Here is a 21,124-nt window from a genome sequence, read left to right as displayed (position 1 = left end):
TAATTTGTCTGCCTCTGTCTTCCAACAGGAATGTGTTTCCTCTGCTTCTGGTGCTGACATGTGTGAGAGGAAGCTTTAACCTCTGAACACACTAACACAGCAGGACCGCCCACTTGTCTAAAGGGACACCTCCTCTGTGTGGACGTGCAAATATCTGTAAGTTTCATGATGCACAAAAATAGTTAGAATAGGAATTTATGTCACTAAAAACAATCTAGAAGATCACTGATACTTTAATTCACAGTATTGTCTGTTGGGGGGAAAAGTTTGACTCCATAGTAAAAGTACAGAAGAAACATTTATGTCATTTATAACAGTAAAGAGTGGCTTGTTGGACATACACATGTTGATTACTTCTTGTTGAATACTTCTTGGGACTAAATTGGCCACTTTTTAGTTTATAAAAGTATACTTTTAAGTGTACTTTAAGTGTATGAATAGTAAACTTTGAGTACACAACTAGTTTACACCTACGTTTTATTTTGTACTGCAACTATACTATAAGTATACTGATAGTTTACTAGTTTTATACTTGTAGCCCACTTTACAGCTTATGAAAGTGCACTGTAAAGTATACTCTCAGTAAACTACTAGTTTCATAGTTTTTATACTGCAAGTACACTTTTAGCCCACTTTTTATCACAGACAGGGACTCAAGTCTATGACTCAAGAATACTGAATTATACTTACTGTAAGTATATCTCGATCAGAAGATTAAATACAAGTTGGCCTATAAGCCAAATATACTTAGACTTTTCTGTATTCTTGTCAGCATGAGCCAAGTATACTTAAGTATACTTTTGTTAAGTATATCTGATGAATACATAAAAAGTCAACTGAAAGTATACTCTCTTATTTTAGGTTTAAAGAAGTATACTAGTAGCACACTTGAATAAACCAACAGGAAGTGGTTGATTTCTTACATAAGAAACAGCATTTATTGAACTTTAAATTAATTTAGTCATTTAAAACACACAATATTAACTAAAGGATAACTTCTGTTTTAGATTGTAGTCCTGTTGTGAGTCTGGATTTCATCTCTCGGTTTGTGTCTTCTGGTCCAATAGTGGCATCTTGTGGATGTGAGAGCTCTTCTTCATACAGGATGTGTGCTTCTGCAGCTAAAGTGAAAGTAAGACAGACCAGGAAACGCTGAGACATTGTGCGTGAGGCTGGACTGTTGGATTTATGAAAACATCAACCTCCCAACACAGAGAGAAACCCACTAAACTTCACTGAAGGATAAGAAGCTGTCACTGTGCCATACAGGTAAGAACAAGGAAGAAGAGAAGAACAAAACAGTGCTTTAAGGTAGATTAAGAGGAAGAGACCATGCAGGCCTAACCCTTTGTTTCCACTTATCATTGTACAAAGACTTTAAAGGAAATATACCTGTGGATGATATGGTTATAAATAGGCCTCCAGTATCTTATTTCATTACTTTAGTAGCTCACCTATTTAAGATTTAGGACTTTTTCAGTTAACTAACATCCCAGCTCTTCCCAAAGTGCTTCTCACTATATGAAAGAAGTATTCATGTCTGTTCAGACAGCATGGCAGAGCGTTAATCCACGATCAAAACTGTAAAATCACCCATGTCGTTAGTTTTGTGAAGGATATGTAAAAAAAAAAAAAAAATGGCATTAGGTGAATTTTGTTTGATGGCTTTTAATTTTGTTACTTCCTGTAAGTGTGGCTGGGTTTTATTTTGAAAGGAACAGTCGGATGTGACTAATACCCTTTTCACACCAATGACCAAGGTGTGACCAGGGTTAACCTACCCTGGTCCAACCCTCCTTTTGTCAATTCAAACCAAGCCAGTCAACCCGGGTTGAACCCTGGTCAGGACAATTCAGATACAACCTGGGTCAGACCCGGGAGCAATGCATACCAATGAGCTCAGGTGTTAGAAATGGATGGGGGGTTACACCTCTGGAGGATTACAGAGAGAGGAGATGATAGTGACATCATCAATTTGTGCAAAAACATCAAATGTCACAGAATGATGCATGTTTTTTGGGATACAGTGTAAATATAGTACACACAGCATTTTAGCTTTATACAATGTTGAACTGTGTTGTATGTACGGAGATGAAAGACAGATGGATATATACAACACGGATATATATATCATTTCTTTATGTCCAGCTCCGATGTTGGTTTAAATACGTTTTGAGGAACAAAACAATGAAATATTCCATTTTTAGGGGTAATTAAAGTAAATATGATCCTAGTTTGTACTAGTAACGGTTATGGGGAGCTTGTGACTAACTGTTATAGCATCTTAAACTATCTTAGCAACGTAGCTTGTTCGTTTTCAGGAGTAAGCAGTGAAGTTAGAGGTTCTTCCACCAAATAAATAAATACATACATAAGGACAAAATGAAACTTATTATAGTGCCTTCCATAAATATGGATGTATAAAAATACAATGCTGTGTAAATGTATAGTATTAATGTCCTAATCACACCTAAAATGTTTAGTTGCATTGACAGAGACCCATGGAATAAATAATGTTGTATATTTGCAGCTTTATTAAAGAGAGCATTGTCCTGTACTGTCTTATTGTTGGTTGATGTTCAATACTAGTGTCCTTTTAAGAGAATAATAACTTTAAACAACGTTTTAGGTTGTTTTCTTCACCTGAAGAACATGCATAATAGGTGAAAGTACTTTTCCAGCCTCCAGTAGAGTCTCTGTAGAGTGACTCTATGGTATCTTTTGTTTTTCTGTCATCAGGTAAATCACCACCAAAGGTACTGAACAGCTGATGGAGTCTATCATCAGTGGAGACTTTGAGGCCTCTGTGTAAGTGTGATATACAGTCTGCATGTGTCTGTGTACGATGTGGTCTAGGAAAGTCATTATTGCTTGGTCGAGAAATGCTATTCAATAAATTACACATGCAGCATGATTTGACATTGATGCCAACTCTTCCTCCACTCCTGTTGTCTGCCCTGAATATATTTGATCTATTTTACATATCAGTCTGGCACACATTTCTTTAAGCGTGTTTCAGTTAAAGGCTCAGCATTGAGAACACGTCTGGGTTCAGCCAGGCCTTTTTCCTGTTCTGCAGACAGTATGAATGTAGTGTAGAGATAGATCTGGAAATATGAGACATGACTGTTTGGATTCCCTACCGTCTCATTTTGGGTCTCACATTCTTCAGAAGGACACAGGTATCCATGTTGAAATTGATAAACACCATTAGAATCAATGTTAAACTGTTAAATGTTGCATCAGCTGCATGATGTTTAGACAATTCTGCAAAAACATTCCTGTTGCTCTGAAAGATGTACGTAATAGTTAATACATCACAGGCAGAATAATTGTTGTTTTTAACATTTTATTTAACCTTTTATTTGATTCCCCAGATCATTGAAGTTGGGTCTGTGTGCAGAACATACAGAAGTACGGACACATGGCTTGTTCAACACAGTCTGCCTTAAATTACGTCAAGGAGGCCAGAATTCACCTTGTGAATGGATTAAAAAATCACTCATTGATTCTGGAGAACTTGAATCAGCGAAGAGTTTTGGGTAATGAGGAGGTCAGCAAAATAGAGGCAGAGAAAGATGACTACGATAAAAACAGAAAAATACTGGACTCTGTCATAAGAAAGGGTGAAGATGCCTGCTACGAGTTCCTCAGGATTATTTACATGACGAGGAAGAAGAGCTTAGGGAGGACATCTCTCCCTGAGAGAAAGACTGTAGCTTCTACTGAGACCAAGGAGTTTGACCTGCACAACTGGATCAGCTGCTTTTCTTTCAAGGAAGACACACAAATGGATACAAACTACTTACAAGGTATATTGATTGATATTGTGATCAGCATCTTTGATGTGCTGATTTTATATAATGCATTTATTGTGTCTGTGCAAATATTGATCTATTATTTAGTGAAAGGTCACAGCACTTAATTCATGGTGTATTTATTTACTCATTGTTATTTCTATTTTAGGAACAAGCCCGTGCTGCCGATATCAGGCAAAGTTGAAGTCAAAAGCAAAAAAAAAATCAAATCAGTTTTGGATGGCAAACAAAAATCTGTTTGATGAAAACAAGAAGAAGAATCTGTCGTACATGTCACTTGTATTAGACACAGAAAAAAGTTGTCCCTCTGAAGTAACGAAATTTAAGAGCAAGAAAATCAAGAAGAGTCGCCCTAAAAAGCTAAGAACATACATCCCTGAGGACAAAGCAGAAACGTCCCCCAGTGACCTGCTGAAAAAAAAAAAAAACATACTCTTGGTTGGTAAGCCTGGGATTGGAAAGACAGCACTCACTCACGAAATGTTGAAACTCTGGGCAGAAAGAGACAACAAGGACCTTGATTACATGTTTTACTTTGACATGAGAAAAACATCCCACATCATGAAGGCCCTGAACTTGGAGGATGTTCTCTTCGGTGATTTCAATGAGCCAGATGAAGGCAAAGAAGAGGTCTTACAGGACATAAAGAACTCTGACAGTGTTACACTCATTTTTGATGGAGTCACCGATCTGAAGGGACTTCTAGAGAAGGAGATCCTACCTGATGCCAAGGTCATCGTGACTTGCAGACCTGATGACGAAGAAGAGTTTCTTCCTGCCGACTTTCTCAGAATGGAAGTCAAAGGCTTTAGTGAGCAGACCATAAAAACATACTTATCTGCAATGCTAGGCGACAAACAGAAGAAGGTTTTGAGCAACGTGGAGCTGTTGACTCTTTGCCATGTCCCAATGTATGCACTGATGGTGGCTGCCTGCTCTTCATTTGAGACACCAGAAGACTCTCCACAGCCATGCAGTATAACTGAAATCTACATCAATATTGTTCGTCATTGCCTTCAAATAAACAGCAAAACAAAAATCAAAGATCTAAATTCCTTCATCAGCAACAAGAGAAATGAAATACTGTCTTTGGCTGAAGTTGCTTTTCATGCAACTGAAGAAAAGACTGTGAACTTGACTGAAAGTCCCTGTGAAGACAGCTGTGTCCTCTCCTTCCTGAAACAGCTTGTTATCAGAGTCGCCCCTACTAAGACAATAACCACACATGCATTTCTCCATTACACAATGCAGGAGTTTTTGCAGCACTGTGGCTCTTGAAGAATCCAGATCAAATCAAGGATGTTTTTCAGCAATGCCTCACTGAGGAGAAGAAACACATGAAGCATCTGATCCCTTTCATGTGTAGATTGTTGACTGACAAGAGCCCCAGTTTGATGAAGTGTCTGATACCAGCTGAGGAGCTCAAGAATATATCCAGCTGGTTCTTTGGGGAAATGATTTCCACATTTCTCAACAGTGAGCTGTTCAGTGTACTGTTCTTATGCCAGTGCATGTATGAGTCCCAGTGTCCTGAAGCATGCACCTACCTTCTGGACAAGCTGGACTACCATCTTGATCTCAGTGAAGAGACTCTCCATTCATACCCTTGCTGTGCTGTGGCCTATGTGGTCAGTCAGTCGAAGGAGAGGAAGATAAGCCTGGACCTTGAGGACGTCACGGTATCAGAACAAGGAATGAGACGACTATTTGGATGTCTTGAAAACGTCCAATGGTATGAGTGAAAACGTGTTTTAAGTGTCAAATTACAGCTAAGGCTACAACACATCTAATTAAGTAGAATTTAATGTGTAACCACTAATTTCTGTTAATAAATCCAAGATGTAATTAGGATGACAAATTAGAATAGGAATAGAATCAGAGAATAGAAGTAGTACTTTTGCAGTAGCTTCTTTGCCTTAACACTTTTTATACTTTACTATCTTCTACTCTATTACTTCTATAATGAGGAAATGATCTCTGGTTATTCTTCACATTATAGGTGTGACCCTCTGCCACAGCAGCTGTCCAAGATCTTGCTCCTCAGTGAAGGGCAGATGGACCACATGAGCTTACTTGGCCTTGATGGAAATCAGTTGCACCTCCCAGTTGAGGGTAAAAAACAGCTGTTTGAAAGAGCAGTAAACATCATGCAGAAGATTACCACAAAGGTTAACGTCTGCCTCCACTGGGAAAGGGAAACTCCCGTCTTGCAGAATCTGTGCGAGTCTCTCTTGGAGGCTTTGCCACACATCAGCTCACTCAGGTATGTAGCTTTTGTTTTTGTGTGATGCTGATTCCACTTCCACAGACTTAAAGGCAGGGTGGGCCATCTCGAGACACTAGCAAGAGTACACTGGATTTTTAAAAAGACCAGTGTTGCCAACTCTTTTCCAATGAAAGTAGCTCGCAGCACAAGCTCCAAAAGTCCCTAAATCTAGAGAGAAAGTCACCAAGTCAGCAATACTGACAGTCCGTCGCTTCAGGCCTCCATCCAGAGACACTCCCCAACTATTATCATTATGAACAGAAACATATCATAATGAACATGAATGGTGAACATGGCTGTTGTTAGTACTCACAGCTGGCATGCTAGCAGCTGTGGAAGACTCAGGTGATGTGCAATGAGTGCACGGGCAGAGTGCACGCAGGTAGATTGTTATCGGGATGTAATGAGAATAACGAAAAATGATTCTAAAATCTTTAAACTTTTATCCTTTAGTAAAACCGTCAATGTTGAAATGAAAATCCTTATCTGAAGTCTTAACTGCATGCTGATATGTGGATCAGCAGAGAAAAGTAAACTTTGATGTATTTCTTATATCACTTATTGCAGCATTACAAATGCTAATTAATATTTATCAGTTTTTCAAGACCCCCCAAAATCCAAATGTTGTTGCCTCTGGGTGAACTCAGGTTTGTTTTGGCTCCCCAATAATTCAAAACACTGGCTAATGCATTAAAGCTGGCTGACTTTTAACACTCAGTGGTCAGCACCTCTAAAGACACAGTGGAATAGGTATAACAACCAGCATGTAAATAGGGTTAACCAGCAGTTTGTTTAGTCTGTTTTAAAGAAAGTCCTTCAATTGATGTCACAGCTTCTAACAGCCTCCATACACTGTGGGAATACTGCTGACACATATCATGTAAAAACTGCACAAATAGAAGAAGTACCAACCTCAGAGTTAAATTCCATTTCATACCTTTCTGTAAACATCTCCGATTTTAGATTTCAGCAGTTAACAGTACTAAACCTGTTTAAAGTTGGGAGCTAACAGAGTTCACATGGCTATGCAGTGATCAGGTTAGTCTGGAATCATAAACTACTAATAAAGTTAATTATTAAACTTCTGAACTTGCGTTGCCACCCAGATGATTTCCCCCTTTTTCTATAATACACTCTTTTCATAAACTCTGCTAAAGATGTAGAAAAATAAATATTGCAGTTGCACTTCATATCTAACATGAGCACAGTGTTAACACTGTATGTGTTTAGATTTTCATTTGATGAGGTTTTACAGTACATACACTGTCTGATACATCTGTTTGTTATCATGCAGCTTCAGGATGTCCTACAGAGATCCAGGATCACAGGACGAGAAGCAATGCCACGAGACACTGGAGAGGAACAAAAAGCAGCTGCTAATGGATTTATGCCTGAAAGCAGAACTTCACGAGGGAGGAAGCTCTCACAATGTAGTGAATAGGCTCCTCTCTTTGTTTTCTGTTAACACTGACTTAAACTCCATCCTTGATTTTTATCAACACGTCCAGGGTAGAGGGTTTTCAGGTGTCATTCCAAAACTGAGGCCACTTTTCCAGTCAGCTCCTGCAGTCTGGTTCATAGACCTCTCAAAGAGAAAGACCTCCATCCTCCTGGAAGTGCTGAAACTCCAACCAGAGAAGAAACCAGTGGTGCTGACAGGCTTCTCAGATGAAGAGAGTGAAGGGAGGAGTTTCCTACAGTGTCTGCCTTATATCTCACAGCTCAGGTAAGTCAGACAAATACAGTTTATTTAATAATATGTGGCTTCCTTCAGAAGAGGTTTGTTTAAAAAAATTCATCTTACAGTCGCCGGTGTTTCTGAAAGAGTTGATTGTTGTTCTCAAATGAACAACACAGTGTAGATAAAGATGAATACAATTTCTCAGTTCCGTTATTATTTAGTATCACAGCCCTCTACCTGTATGAGAATAATTAAATGATGTGAATAATAATAAGAACAACAACGCAGCCCTGCTAATACCTCCTCATACAGAAATATAAACACATCATACCAAAGGGAAAAATAAACTGCAGTTAAAACTGGTAATGAACTTTTAATGTCTCAGCAGCCTAAAAATAAACTGTAGAAACATAAAAAGAAATGACCAACAGTGAATGCTGCATTGATCTGCCTTTTGAACTGAAGACTGGAGGGAACTTTACTGACTGTGATGAAAACTCTACCAACTGTATAGAGAGCAGCAGATTGTGAATTCAGACATCTGATTCATCATCACTGACAGATGTAATGTAGCATAACTGTAATTTACACGTCTGTGATCTCAGGAGCAAAGTGAAGCATTGCATGATGGGATTTTCTGTAACTGTTGTACATGATAGTGACTCTAGATTTTCTTCTTCCACTATGTATATTTATATATTGTGAATATATTTAACATTTTAAAGTCATACACAGTAAAATGACATAAAGGGAACATCACCACTAGGAAGCTAATATGCAGTGATTTCACACACAGGATTAGTGTTTGTGTTGTGAGTCAGTACAAGTCAGAAAATGATGTTCAGTCAAGATGTAATTAGATTTTATACAGGACAGGCATGTACAAGATGGAGTCCATCAGTAGTGTGTTGTTGTGTTTATGCAGCTGAGATCAGATCATCACTAAATGTTTCCTTTATTATTTCAGTTTTGATCCTCGATGGTCACATCATTCAAAACGAGTCAGGTTCTTTGTGAATCTGTTCTGTGCAGCAGCAGAGAGAGAACAGCAGACAGGAGAGAAGATACTGGAGCTGCTATCATCAGTGTGCACATACAAAACATTCCCTTTAAATGAGAGATACTGGGATTATGATGATCACAAATATCAGTGTGATTTCCTGCTGGATCTGTACTCCCACCTGAAGGACTATGAGACTAAAACAGGCCTGAGTGTCCTTCCATCATTACAGTCAGTTCTCCAGTCAGCTCCTGCAGTCTGGTCCATAGACCTCTCAAAGAGAAAGACCTCCATCCTCCTGGAAGTGCTGAAACTCCAACCAGAGAAGAAACCAGTGGAGCTGACAGGCTGCTCAGATGAAGAGAGTGAAGTGAGGAGTTTCCTACAGTGTCTGCCTTATATCTCACAGCTCAGGTAAATGAATTGTTCTTCACATGACTTCAGTGTACATTTGTGGAGTTGAGTTCTTACATCTACAGTAACTCACTGTTGCTTTTAACAATATTTGGTGTCATGATTATTGTTGATTTCTTTTATTTATTAATAATTCTGGATTCAATAAGTAGAAAGGAGCAGTATTTTCATGCTCTTACTCCAGTGCACTGTGTGCCAAACCACTCACTCTTGTTTTTAGTCCTCTGACTTGTAATATGAAACCTAACTGGAAGTTAAGCTAACTAGTCTTAATGAAGGTCACTGTCTGACCGACCCAGTGAAGCAGAGGAAAGAGTGTGGGAGTACACAGCTTCTTATTTGAAATATTGAACTGCATCTATTTGGAAACATGTCACAGTCTTCTGCCTGTGTGAGAATAAAGAAATGATGTGAATAACAATAAGAAGAACAACACAGCTCTGCTAAAACCTCCTCAGACAGACATAACAGCACATCATACTAAAATGAAACAACCTGCAGTTAAAACTGGTATTGTCTTTTTTAATGTCTCAGCAGCTTAAAATATACAGTTGAAATATAAAAACAAATATTGTTCCACTGATAAAATAAGTAGCATCTCCTTCAATTTAATTTCACAGCAATTAATAAAAGAAATGACCGACAGTGAATGCTGCATTGATCTGCCTTTTGAACTGAAGACTGGAGTGAACTTTACTGACTGTGATGAAAACTCTACCAACTGTATAGAGAGCAGCAGATTGTGAATTCAGACATCTGATTCATCATCACTGACAGATGTAATGTAGCATAACTGTAATTTACACGTCTGTGATCTCAGGAGCAAAGTGAAGCATTGCATGATGGGATTTTCTGTAACTGTTGTACATGATAGTGACTCTAGATTTTCTTCTTCCACTATGTATATTTATATATTGTGAATATATTTAACATTTTAAACTCACACACAGTAAAATGACATAAAGGGAACATCACCACTAGGAAGCTAATATGCAGTGATTTCACACACAGGATTAGTGTTTGTGTTGTGAGTCAGTACAAGTCAGAAAATGATGTTCAGTCAAGATGTAATTAGATTTTATACAGGACAGGCATGTACAAGATGGAGTCCATCAGTAGTGTGTTGTTGTGTTTATGCAGCTGAGATCAGATCATCACTAAATGTTTCCTTTTATTATTCCAGTTTTGATCCTCGACGGTCAGATCATTCAGAACCAGTCAGGTTCTTTGTGAATCTGTTCTGTGCAGCAGCAGAGAGAGAACAGCAGACAGGAGAGAAGATACTGGAGCTGCTATCATCAGTGTGCAGATACAAAACATTACCTATTAAAGATAACTGGTCTGATTTCCTGCTGGATACATACTCCCACCTGAAGGACTATGAGACTAAAACAGGCCTGAGTGTCCTTCCATCATTACAGTCAGTTCTCCAGTCAGCTCCTGCAGTCTGGTCCATAGACCTCTCAAAGAGAAAGACCTCCATCCTCCTGGAAGTGCTGAAACTCCAACCAGAGAAGAAACCAGTGGTGCTGAGAGGCTGCTCAGATGAAGAGAGTGAAGGGAGGAGTTTCCTACAGTGTCTGCCTTATATCTCACAGCTCAGGTAAATCATACAAATACAGTTTATTTAATAATATGTGGCTTCCTTCAGAAGAGGTTTGTTTAAAAAAATTCATCTTACAGTCGCCGGTGTTTCTGAAAGAGTTGATTGTTGTTCTCAAATGAACAACACAGTGTAGATAAAGATGAATACAATTTCTCAGTTCAGTTATTATTTAGTATCACAGCCCTCTACCTGTATGAGAATAATTAAATGATGTGAATAATAATAAGAACAACAACGCAGCCCTGCTAATACCTCCTCATACAGAAATATAAACACATCATACAAAAGTGAAAAACAAACTGCAGTTAAAACTGGTAATGAACTTTTAATGTCTCAGCAGCCTAAAAATAAACTGTAGAAACATAAAAAGAAATGACCAACAGTGAATGCTGCATTGATCTGCCTTTTGAACTGAAGACTGGAGGGAACTTTACTGACTGTGATGAAAACTCTACCAACTGTATAGAGAGCAGCAGATTGTGAATTCAGACATCTGATTCATCATCACTGACAGATGTAATGTAGCATAACTGTAATTTACACGTCTGTGATCTCAGGAGCAAAGTGAAGCATTGCATGATGGGATTTTCTGTAACTGTTGTACATGATAGTGACTCTAGATTTTCTTCTTCCACTATGTATATTTATATATTGTGAATATATTTAACATTTTAAACTCACACACAGTAAAATGACATAAAGGGAACATCACCACTAGGAAGCTAATATGCAGTGATTTCACACACAGGATTAGTGTTTGTGTTGTGAGTCAGTACAAGTCAGAAAATGATGTTCAGTCAAGATGTAATTAGATTTTATACAGGACAGGCATGTACAAGATGGAGTCCATCAGTAGTGTGTTGTTGTGTTTATGCAGCTGAGATCAGATCATCACTAAATGTTTCCTTTATTATTTCAGTTTTCCTCCTCGACGGTCACATCATTCAAAACGAGTCAGGTTCTTTGGGAATCTGTTCTGTGCAGCAGCAGAGAGAGAACAGCAGACAGGAGAGAAGATACTGGAGCTGCTATCATCAGTGTGCAGATACACAAAATTCCCTCTTAATGTCGACTATAATGACGAGGTATATCAGTGTGTTTTCCTGCTGGATCTGTACTCCCACCTGAAGGACTATGAGACTACAACAGGCCTGAGTGTCCTTCCATCATTACAGTCAGTTTTCCAGTCAGATCCTACAGTCTGGTCCATAGACCTCTCAAAGAGAAAGACCTCCATCCTCCTGGAAGTGCTGAAACTCCAACCAGAGAAGAAACCAGTGGAGCTGACAGGCTGCTCAGATGAAGAGAGTGAAGTGAGGAGTTTCCTACAGTGTCTGCCTTATATCTCAGAGCTCAGGTAAATGAATTGTTCTTCACATGACTTCAGTGTACATTTGTGGAGTTGAGTTCTTACATCTACAGTAACTCACTGTTGCTTTTAACAATATTTGGTGTCATGATTATTGTTGATTTCTTTTATTTATTAATAATTCTGGATTCAATAAGTAGAAAGGAGCAGTATTTCCATGCTCTTACTCCAGTGCACTGTGTGCCAAACCACTCACTCTTGTTTTTAGTCCTCTGACTTGTAATATGAAACCTAACTGGAAGTTAAGCTAACTAGTCTTAATGAAGGTCACTGTCTGACCGACCCAGTGAAGCAGAGGAAAGAGTGTGGGAGTACACAGCTTCTTATTTGAAATATTGAACTGCATCTATTTGGAAACATGTCACAGTCTTCTGCCTGTGTGAGAATAAAGAAATGATGTGAATAACAATAAGAAGAACAACACAGCTCTGCTAAAACCTCCTCAGACAGACATAACAGCACATCATACTAAAATGAAACAACCTGCAGTTAAAACTGGTATTGTCTTTTTTAATGTCTCAGCAGCTTAAAAATATACAGTTGAAATATAAAAACAAATATTGTTCCACTGATAAAATAAGTAGCATCTCCTTCAATTTAATTTCACAGCAATTAATAAAAGAAATGACCAACAGTGAATGCTGCATTGATCTGCCTTTTGAACTGAAGACTGGAGTGAACTTTACTGACTGTGATGAAAACTCTACCAACTGTATAGAGAGCAGCAGATTGTGAATTCAGACATCTGATTCATCATCACTGACAGATGTAATGTAGCATAACTGTAATTTACACGTCTGTGATCTCAGGAGCAAAGTGAAGCATTGCATGATGGGATTTTCTGAAACTGTTGTACATGATAGTGACTCTAGATTTTCTTCTTCCACTATGTATATTTATATATTGTGAATATATTTAACATTTTAAAGTCATACACAGTAAAATGACATAAAGGGAACATCACCACTAGGAAGCTAATATGCAGTGATTTCACACACAGGATTAGTGTTTGTGTTGTGAGTCAGTACAAGTCAGAAAATGATGTTCAGTCAAGATGTAATTAGATTTTATACAGGACAGGCATGTACAAGATGGAGTCCATCAGTAGTGTGTTGTTGTATTTATGCAGCTGAGATCAGATCATCACTAAATGTTTCCTTTATTATTTCAGTTCTTTTCCTCCTCGATGGTCACATCATTCAGAACAAGTCAGGTTCTTTGGGAATCTGTTCTGTGCAGCAGCAGAGAGAGAACAGCAGACAGGAGAGAAGATACTGGAGCTGCTATCATCAGTGTGCAGATACACAACATTCCCTTTAAATGAGAGATACATGGATTATAATGAAGATGACGAGGTATATCAGTGTGATGTCCTGCTGGATCTGTACTCCCACCTGAAGGACTATGAGACTAGAACAGGCCTGAGTGTCCTTCCATCATTACAGTCAGTTCTCCAGTCAGCTCCTGCAGTCTGGCTCATAAACCTCTCAAAGAGAAAGACCTCCATCCTCCTGGAAGTGCTGAAACTCCAACCAGAGAAGAAACCAGTGGAGCTGACAGGCTGGTCAGATGAAGAGAGTGAAGTGAGGAGTTTCCTACAGTGTCTGCCTTATATCTCACAGCTCAGGTAAATGAATTGTTCTTCACATGACTTCAGTGTACATTTGTGGAGTTGAGTTCTTACATCTACAGTAACTCACTGTTGCTTTTAACAATATTTGGTGTCCTGATTATTGTTGATTTCTTTGATTGATTAATAATTCTGGATTCAATAAGTAGAAAGGAGCAGTATTTTCATGCTCTTACTCCAGTGCACTGTGTGCCAAACCACTCACTCTTGTTTTTAGTCCTCTGACTTGTAATATGAAACCTAACTGGAAGTTAAGCTAACTAGTCTTAATGAAGGTCACTGTCTGACCGACCCAGTGAAGCAGAGGAAAGAGTGTGGGAGTACACAGCTTCTTATTTGAAATATTGAACTGCATCTATTTGGAAACATGTCACAGTCTTCTGCCTGTGTGAGAATAAAGAAATGATGTGAATAACAATAAGAAGAACAACACAGCTCTGCTAAAACCTCCTCAGACAGACATAACAGCACATCATACTAAAATGAAACAAACTGCAGTTAAAACTGGTATTGTCTTTTTTAATATCTCAGCAGCTTCAAAATATACAGTTGAAATATAAAAACAAATATTGTTGCACTGATAAAATAAGTAGCATCTCCTTCAATTTAATTTCACAGCAATTAATAAAAGAAATGACCAACAGTGAATGCTGCATTGATCTGCCTTTTGAACTGAAGACTGGAGTGAACTTTACTGACTGTGATGAAAACTCTACCAACTGTATAGAGAGCAGCAGATTGTGAATTCAGACATCTGATTCATCATCACTGACAGATGTAATGTAGCATAACTGTAATTTACACGTCTGTGATCTCAGGAGCAAAGTGAAGCATTGCATGATGGGATTTTCTGTAACTGTTGTACATGATAGTGACTCTAGATTTTCTTCTTCCACTATGTATATTTATATATTGTGAATATATTTAACATTTTAAAGTCATACACAGTAAAATGACATAAAGGGAACATCACCACTAGGAAGCTAATATGCAGTGATTTCACACACAGGATTAGTGTTTGTGTTGTGAGTCAGTACAAGTCAGAAAATGATGTTCAGTCAAGATGTAATTAGATTTTATACAGGACAGGCATGTACAAGATGGAGTCCATCAGTAGTGTGTTGTTGTGTTTATGCAGCTGAGATCAGATCATCACTAAATGTTTCCTTTATTATTTCAGTTTTCCTCCTTGGTGGTCACATCGTTCAGAAGAAGTCAGGTTCTTTGGGAATCTGTTCTGTGCAGCAGCAGAGAGAGAACAGCAGACAGGAGAGAAGATACTGGAGCTGCTATCATCAGTGTGCACATACAAAACATTCCCTTTAAATGAGAGATACATGGATTATGATGCTCACAAATATCAGTGTGATGTCCTGCTGGATCTGTACTCCCACCTGAACGACTATGAGACTAGAACAGGCCTGAGTGTCCTTCCATCATTACAGTCAGTTCTCCAGTCAGCTCCTGCAGTCTGGTCCATAGACCTCTCAGAGATAAAGACCTCCATCCTCCTGGAAGTGCTGAAACTCCAACCAGAGAAGAAACCAGTGGAGCTGACAGGCTGGTCAGATGAAGAGAGTGAAGTGAGGAGTTTCCTACAGTGTCTGCCTTATATCTCACAGCTCAGGTAAATGAATTGTTCTTCACATGACTTCAGTGTACATTTGTGGAGTTGAGTTCTTACATCTACAGTAACTCACTGTTGCTTTTAACAATATTTGGTGTCATGATTATTGTTGATTTCTTTTATTGATTAATAATTCTGGATTCAATAAGTAGAAAGGAGCAGTATTTTCATGCTCTTACTCCAGTGCACTGTGTGCCAAACCACTCACTCTTGTTTTTAGTCCTCTGACTTGTAATATGAAACCTAACTGGAAGTTAAGCTAACTAGTCTTAATGAAGGTCACTGTCTGACCGACCCAGTGAAGCAGAGGAAAGAGTGTGGGAGTACACAGCTTCTTATTTGAAATATTGAACTGCAACTATTTGGAAACATGTCACAGTCTTCTGCCTGTGTGAGAATAAAGAGATGATGTGAATAACAATAAGAAGAACAACACAGCTCTGCTAAAACCTCCTCAGACAGACATAACAGCACATCATACTAAAATGAAACAACCTGCAGTTAAAACTGGTATTGTCTTTTTTAATGTCTCAGCAGCTTAAAATATACAGTTGAAATATAAAAACAAATATTGTTCACTGATAAAATAAGTAGCATCTCCTTCAATTTAATTTCACAGCAACTAATAAAAGAAATGACCAACAGTGAATGCTGCATTGATCTGCCTTTTGAACTGAAGACTGGAGGGAACTTTACTGACTGTGATGAAAACTCTACCAACTGTATAGAGAGCAGCAGATTGTGAATTCAGACATCTGATTCATCATCACTGACAGATGTAATGTAGCATAACTGTAATTTACACGTCTGTGATCTCAGGAGCAAAGTGAAGCATTGCATGATGGGATTTTCTGTAACTGTTGTACATGCTAGTGACTCTAGATTTTCTTCTTCCACTATGTATATTTATATATTGTGAATATATTTAACATTTTAAACTCATACACAGTAAAATGACATAAAGGGAACATCACCACTAGGAAGCTAATATGCAGTGATTTCACACACAGGATTAGTGTTTGTGTTGTGAGTCAGTACAAGTCAGAAAATGATGTTCAGTCAAGATGTCATTAGATTTTATACAGGACAGGCATGTACAAGATGGAGTCCATCAGTAGTGTGTTGTTGTATTTATGCAGCTGAGATCAGATCATCACTAAATGTTTCCTTTATTATTTCAGTTTTGATCCTCGATGGTCACATCATTCAGAACAAGTCAGGTTCTTTGTGAATCTGTTCTGTGCAGCAGCAGAGAGAGAACAGCAGACAGGAGAGAAGATACTGGAGCTGCTATCATCAGTGTGCAGATACACAACATTCCCTTTAAATGTCATTTATTATGATGACTATGAGGATTATCAGTGTGATTTCCTGCTGGATCTGTACTCCCACCTGAAGGACTATGAGACTAAAACAGGCCTGAGTGTCCTTCCATCATTACAGTCAGTTCTCCAGTCAGTTCCTGCAGTCTGGTTCATGGACCTCTCAGAGAGAAAGACCTCCATCCTCCTGGAAGTGCTGAAACTCCAACCAGAGAAGAAACCAGTGGAGCTGACAGGCTGGTCAGATGAAGAGAGTGAAGTGAGGAGTTTCCTACAGTGTCTGCCTTATATCTCACAGCTCAGGTAAATCAGACAAATATAGTTTATTTAATTATACTGTATATTTATTTCAGAAGAGGTTCGTCAAAGATCCAGCTCATAATCACCAGTGTTTTGTCAAAAGTGAACTCATCATTTCAGTTACATAAACATAATGTAGATAAAGATGAATGCTATTGTTCAGTTCAGTAATTATTTATTAATACGCAGTATTTTAATATAGTGTGACATCACAACTAAAACTTCATCCTACTGTTTGTGTGTTCTCTAAATTCCACCCTTGATGAAAGACGTTGTACATAACATGGTTTGTAATGCAGTGTGTCTTTACCTTTGCTGTTTTCCACATTGTCGTGTTCCAGCTGTGATCCAGAGTTCTTCCAGAGAGTGTGTTCATGCATCTCTGTGAGATCCAGAGAGGAGGCCGAGCAGCTGTCCTCTCTGCTGCGGCTGCTGGGGTTCACCCTGCTGTTAACAGGAGAGTTACCCAGGACAAGCTGCCGCTCTGTGGGGACAGTTCTCAGACGTTGTGGCTCTGATGTGGATCTCATCCTCACACCCAGAAAGATGTCTTTCAGAGGAGTCTTCCTCCTCTTTAGACGAACAACACAACTACACAGTCTGAGGTACGCACTTACTTAATAGAATTACTGGCTTTTGTTCTTGTGACACCATCTTCTCCAGTTAGTTATGTCACGGCTGCTCTTTTATTTTCAGGCTTTCTAACGGCATGGCCTTGCTACTGTGTCGATGGGTAAGAAGAGAGAGAGAGAACTGTCGGGTGACTATTGAAGAGCTTTCTCTCTCTCCTCAGACGGCCCCACCATCACTAAGAGTACTGTTGAAGCTTGTCAGTAGTTTGGCGTCCCTGCTGAGATACTGGACAGTCAGTCGGTTAGACCTGACTGAGTTCTGTGTTCCTGTTCAGGGTCTCATTCCACTGCTGCTGCATGATGGCCCTCTAACAATCAAGTACAAGTGTTTCCTGAGCCTCATAAACACACTAATGAATCTAAATGTGGTAATAATTGACTGTTCTAACATATATTCATACATTTCTATCTGCAGACTGAGTAAGAAGACTTTCCATCAGCTACTCTCCCTCCTTTATGAAGTCCAGGACAAGGACTTGACCTGGTCCTTCTTGAGTAAGGTAGGTGGAGACCTGACCTCCTACTGTCTGAACTGGGAGCTTCTTCACTATCTGCTGCAGTCATCAGCTCAGACCTTCACCGTGAACATGAGGAAGAACAGCTTCTTACAGGAGAGCATCGCACGTCTGCTTCCCTTTCTGGACAGGATTGTGTTTAAAAGGTGATCAATTCATTTTTTTACATTTTACCAGATACAGACATGCAGTTTATCTTTTTGAATCACTTCCACATGTGTTGTTGAGGCTTGTTTTCACTAAACAAAGTGTCCTGGTGAATACACTTAATGCTTTCAGACCCTGTCCCAGCTTTGTGTTGACCGCCATCAGAGAGATCTATAGAGCTGGAGCTGGTCCCATTATACCCAGTTTACTGAGGTCATTGGATCATGTGATCAGCCTGACCTGCAGAGAGATGGACTCGGTGGACTGTGCCGCTCTGCTCTTCACCCTCAAACACAGTGACAGAGTTAAACTGGACCTCCTGTGGACCTCCATCCCAGCAGGGGAAATAGAGTCCATCCTCTTTATGCTGGACAAAGTTTCTCAACTCAGGTCAGACAGTAGTGATGGTGTCTCAATGCTGTAGCTGTATCAGTACGCCCCACCACACAGGATATACTTCACCTATCCCTGGAAAACATGTATTAATGTATACATGACATCACAGGATCATTCAGGTTCATTACACATCGGTTCTTAGTAGTTTTGTCCATCATTCTATCAGTAATAATCACATCATACTCACCGAGATCTGTGAGCACGGTGCTGAAAACAAGTCTGATCAGGAATCACATGAGCGATCACACAGGTTGGAAACAAACCAACAGCTTTTCCAGATCCTCTAAACCACTTTATGTGGAGGTCACACTGAAAGTGATGAAAGAAGATGTCAGTAATGATCCCTCAGAGGAAGCTCCAGTCAGTACAGTGGGACCAAGCTGAAGCAGGAAGCTGGTCTTTAAACTGTGATGCTGACTGTTTGTGTCATAAATCTACTGTTTAGTGTCTCTTTAACACAAGTAGGAGGTTTGTTTCCAACCTGTCTGACGCTTCTGTTTCTCGACCAATCAGAATGCTTATCAGTGATGTCACCGTGTTCCCGGATCTTAGCTATTAACGTGATGGGCTCTATGCTATTATTACTGGTAGAAATGAAGGACACAACTACGATAAGTTGCAGTTTGGAGGATGACCTTTGACCTGCAGCCTCTACTATAGTCAGACGTCATATTCACATTTTAACAACCTTCTTTTTTTTTACTTTGAGCACAAAATTAAGTTATTTGGCAAACAGTGTGGCTAATCAAGTTAGTCATGAAATGACTCAAATAAATATGAAATATAGAAATGCCAAGATAAACTGGAGGGGGCTTTAATTAATATTATTGTATTTAATAGTTTTTGTTTGGAGTAAATGTGAATCTGCAGATCATATTGGTGACTGATCAATGAAACCACATGGTTATATTAGTTTAATCTATAGATGAAGTTTCCTCCCAGTGTTGACAGGAATCAGCTGCTGAGGTTGGTCCACTGCTGTGCTGCCTCTGAGGCCCAGCAGGGGGCAGCAGTCAGCCTGCTCAGGACTGTGCAGCACAGGCTGGATCTGTCCTGCTCCTCCTGTGTGGATCTGGATCAGAGGGACACTCTCCGTCTGACTGGTGACGACTGCAGGGCCGTCTCCACCATCCTGAGACGCAGCAGCCGGGACACAGAGCTCAACCTGCAGGACTGTGAGGTGGAGGACGGCGGACTGGACCTGCTGTTTCCTGTCCTCGACAGAGTCCGCCTCAGGTGGGAAAGACCACAACATGACTGAAACCTGAGAAGAAGCTTGTTTTCATTCATGTTTCTGCAGCGTAACGGTCTTCTCTCTGCTCTGTTTAGAGCCAGTAAAGCTGTCCTCCTCCAGCTGGTGTCCCTGGTTCCTGTGAACAGTGAGAGGGACACAGTGAGACGGGCAGTGTCCCTCTGCAGAGCCCTGGATGGAGAGCTGGACCTCAGTCACACCACACTGGATCAGAGGGTCTGTGGAGCTTTGGCCTCGATGCTGGACTCCTCTGAAGAGCTGACAGAGCTGGACCTCAGTCACTGTCAGCTCACTGACCAGCTGCTGCTCACACTCAGCTCACATCTGCACAAAGTACAAGTCCTGGAGTGAGTGGCAAACTGTAAATGTCTTCATGTGCCTAGAACCCATCTAATGCAGTGTTGTCTATATATAGATATACCACAGCAACAGGTGGAGTCTGTGTGAGGTTCAAAAAGAGCCAGTAATGTCAGCTCCTCACAGTTTAATGAGCTGAGAGGTTGGGCTGCACAATTAATCAGCAAATATTCATCATGATTTTGGCTTCCCACAATTACATGAATTCATTTATTATCATGATTTATTTATTTTTTAAGTTTTTTTAATGGCAGAATCGATTTATTCTCTTCATTTGAGTCTGTGTGGAAGTAGAAGGAAGTTAAAGCTTTTATTGTTGTAGTCTGAGTCACCTCTACGGCCTCCAGCAGCAGCCGGCTGATCTGATATCATGTACTGTAATAAATGTTCCTCTGTGTCTCTGTTTGTGTTCATGTTCCAGTCTGAGTCACAATAACATCACCAATGCTTCAACCGGCGCGTTGCTCCAGCTGGTCTCCACCAACCCCTCCATTGACACCGTGCGGTGAGCATTGTTGGAAATATCTCAGGATGTATTTTAAGATATGTCTCTGCGTAAGTAGAAAATCTAGTGTTACGTATGAAGTAACTGGGTCTAATCTCACTAGCAGACTGGTAGACGCCTAGCTATCAGAAAACCGGTTGAAATTGGATAATGACTTGCAAGGAATGTATGTATTTATGAAACAAAGATAGTCTATCTTTCTCTTTGTCTGAGTCTATACACTAATACAATCAAGTAGAAGTAGAGGTAAATAACATAAGGGTGTAAGAACATAGAATTATAATTGA

General features: G+C 39.5%; 1 protein-coding gene across 1 annotated transcript in view; it reads left to right on the top strand.

Annotated features, from left to right (window-relative positions):
* The first annotated feature begins 6 nt into the window (after nucleotides 1-6).
* Nucleotides 7-21,124, top strand: part of LOC119483656 — a 28,363-nt gene continuing 7,245 nt past the window's right edge. Inside the window, exons 1-19 of the mRNA XM_037762010.1 lie at nucleotides 7-156; nucleotides 1,068-1,269; nucleotides 2,740-2,808; nucleotides 3,378-3,812; nucleotides 3,967-5,550; nucleotides 5,818-6,081; nucleotides 7,379-7,657; nucleotides 9,027-9,179; nucleotides 10,363-10,497; nucleotides 13,464-13,781; nucleotides 14,965-15,411; nucleotides 16,593-17,036; nucleotides 17,375-17,638; nucleotides 17,730-17,984; nucleotides 18,081-18,326; nucleotides 18,460-18,717; nucleotides 19,666-19,959; nucleotides 20,053-20,322; nucleotides 20,754-20,837. Coding sequence (XP_037617938.1) covers nucleotides 5,156-5,550; nucleotides 5,818-6,081; nucleotides 7,379-7,657; nucleotides 9,027-9,179; nucleotides 10,363-10,497; nucleotides 13,464-13,781; nucleotides 14,965-15,411; nucleotides 16,593-17,036; nucleotides 17,375-17,638; nucleotides 17,730-17,984; nucleotides 18,081-18,326; nucleotides 18,460-18,717; nucleotides 19,666-19,959; nucleotides 20,053-20,322; nucleotides 20,754-20,837 — 4,106 coding nt within the window. The 5' untranslated portion in view covers nucleotides 7-156; nucleotides 1,068-1,269; nucleotides 2,740-2,808; nucleotides 3,378-3,812; nucleotides 3,967-5,155. The remainder of the gene's footprint in view (nucleotides 157-1,067; nucleotides 1,270-2,739; nucleotides 2,809-3,377; nucleotides 3,813-3,966; nucleotides 5,551-5,817; nucleotides 6,082-7,378; nucleotides 7,658-9,026; nucleotides 9,180-10,362; nucleotides 10,498-13,463; nucleotides 13,782-14,964; nucleotides 15,412-16,592; nucleotides 17,037-17,374; nucleotides 17,639-17,729; nucleotides 17,985-18,080; nucleotides 18,327-18,459; nucleotides 18,718-19,665; nucleotides 19,960-20,052; nucleotides 20,323-20,753; nucleotides 20,838-21,124) is intronic.

This window comes from Sebastes umbrosus, chromosome 24 (assembly GCF_015220745.1).
Source record: "Sebastes umbrosus isolate fSebUmb1 chromosome 24, fSebUmb1.pri, whole genome shotgun sequence".
Lineage (NCBI taxonomy): Eukaryota > Metazoa > Chordata > Actinopteri > Perciformes > Sebastidae > Sebastes > Sebastes umbrosus.
Note: the sequence above shows the minus strand (reverse complement) of the source record. Positions and strands in the feature narration are given on the sequence as shown.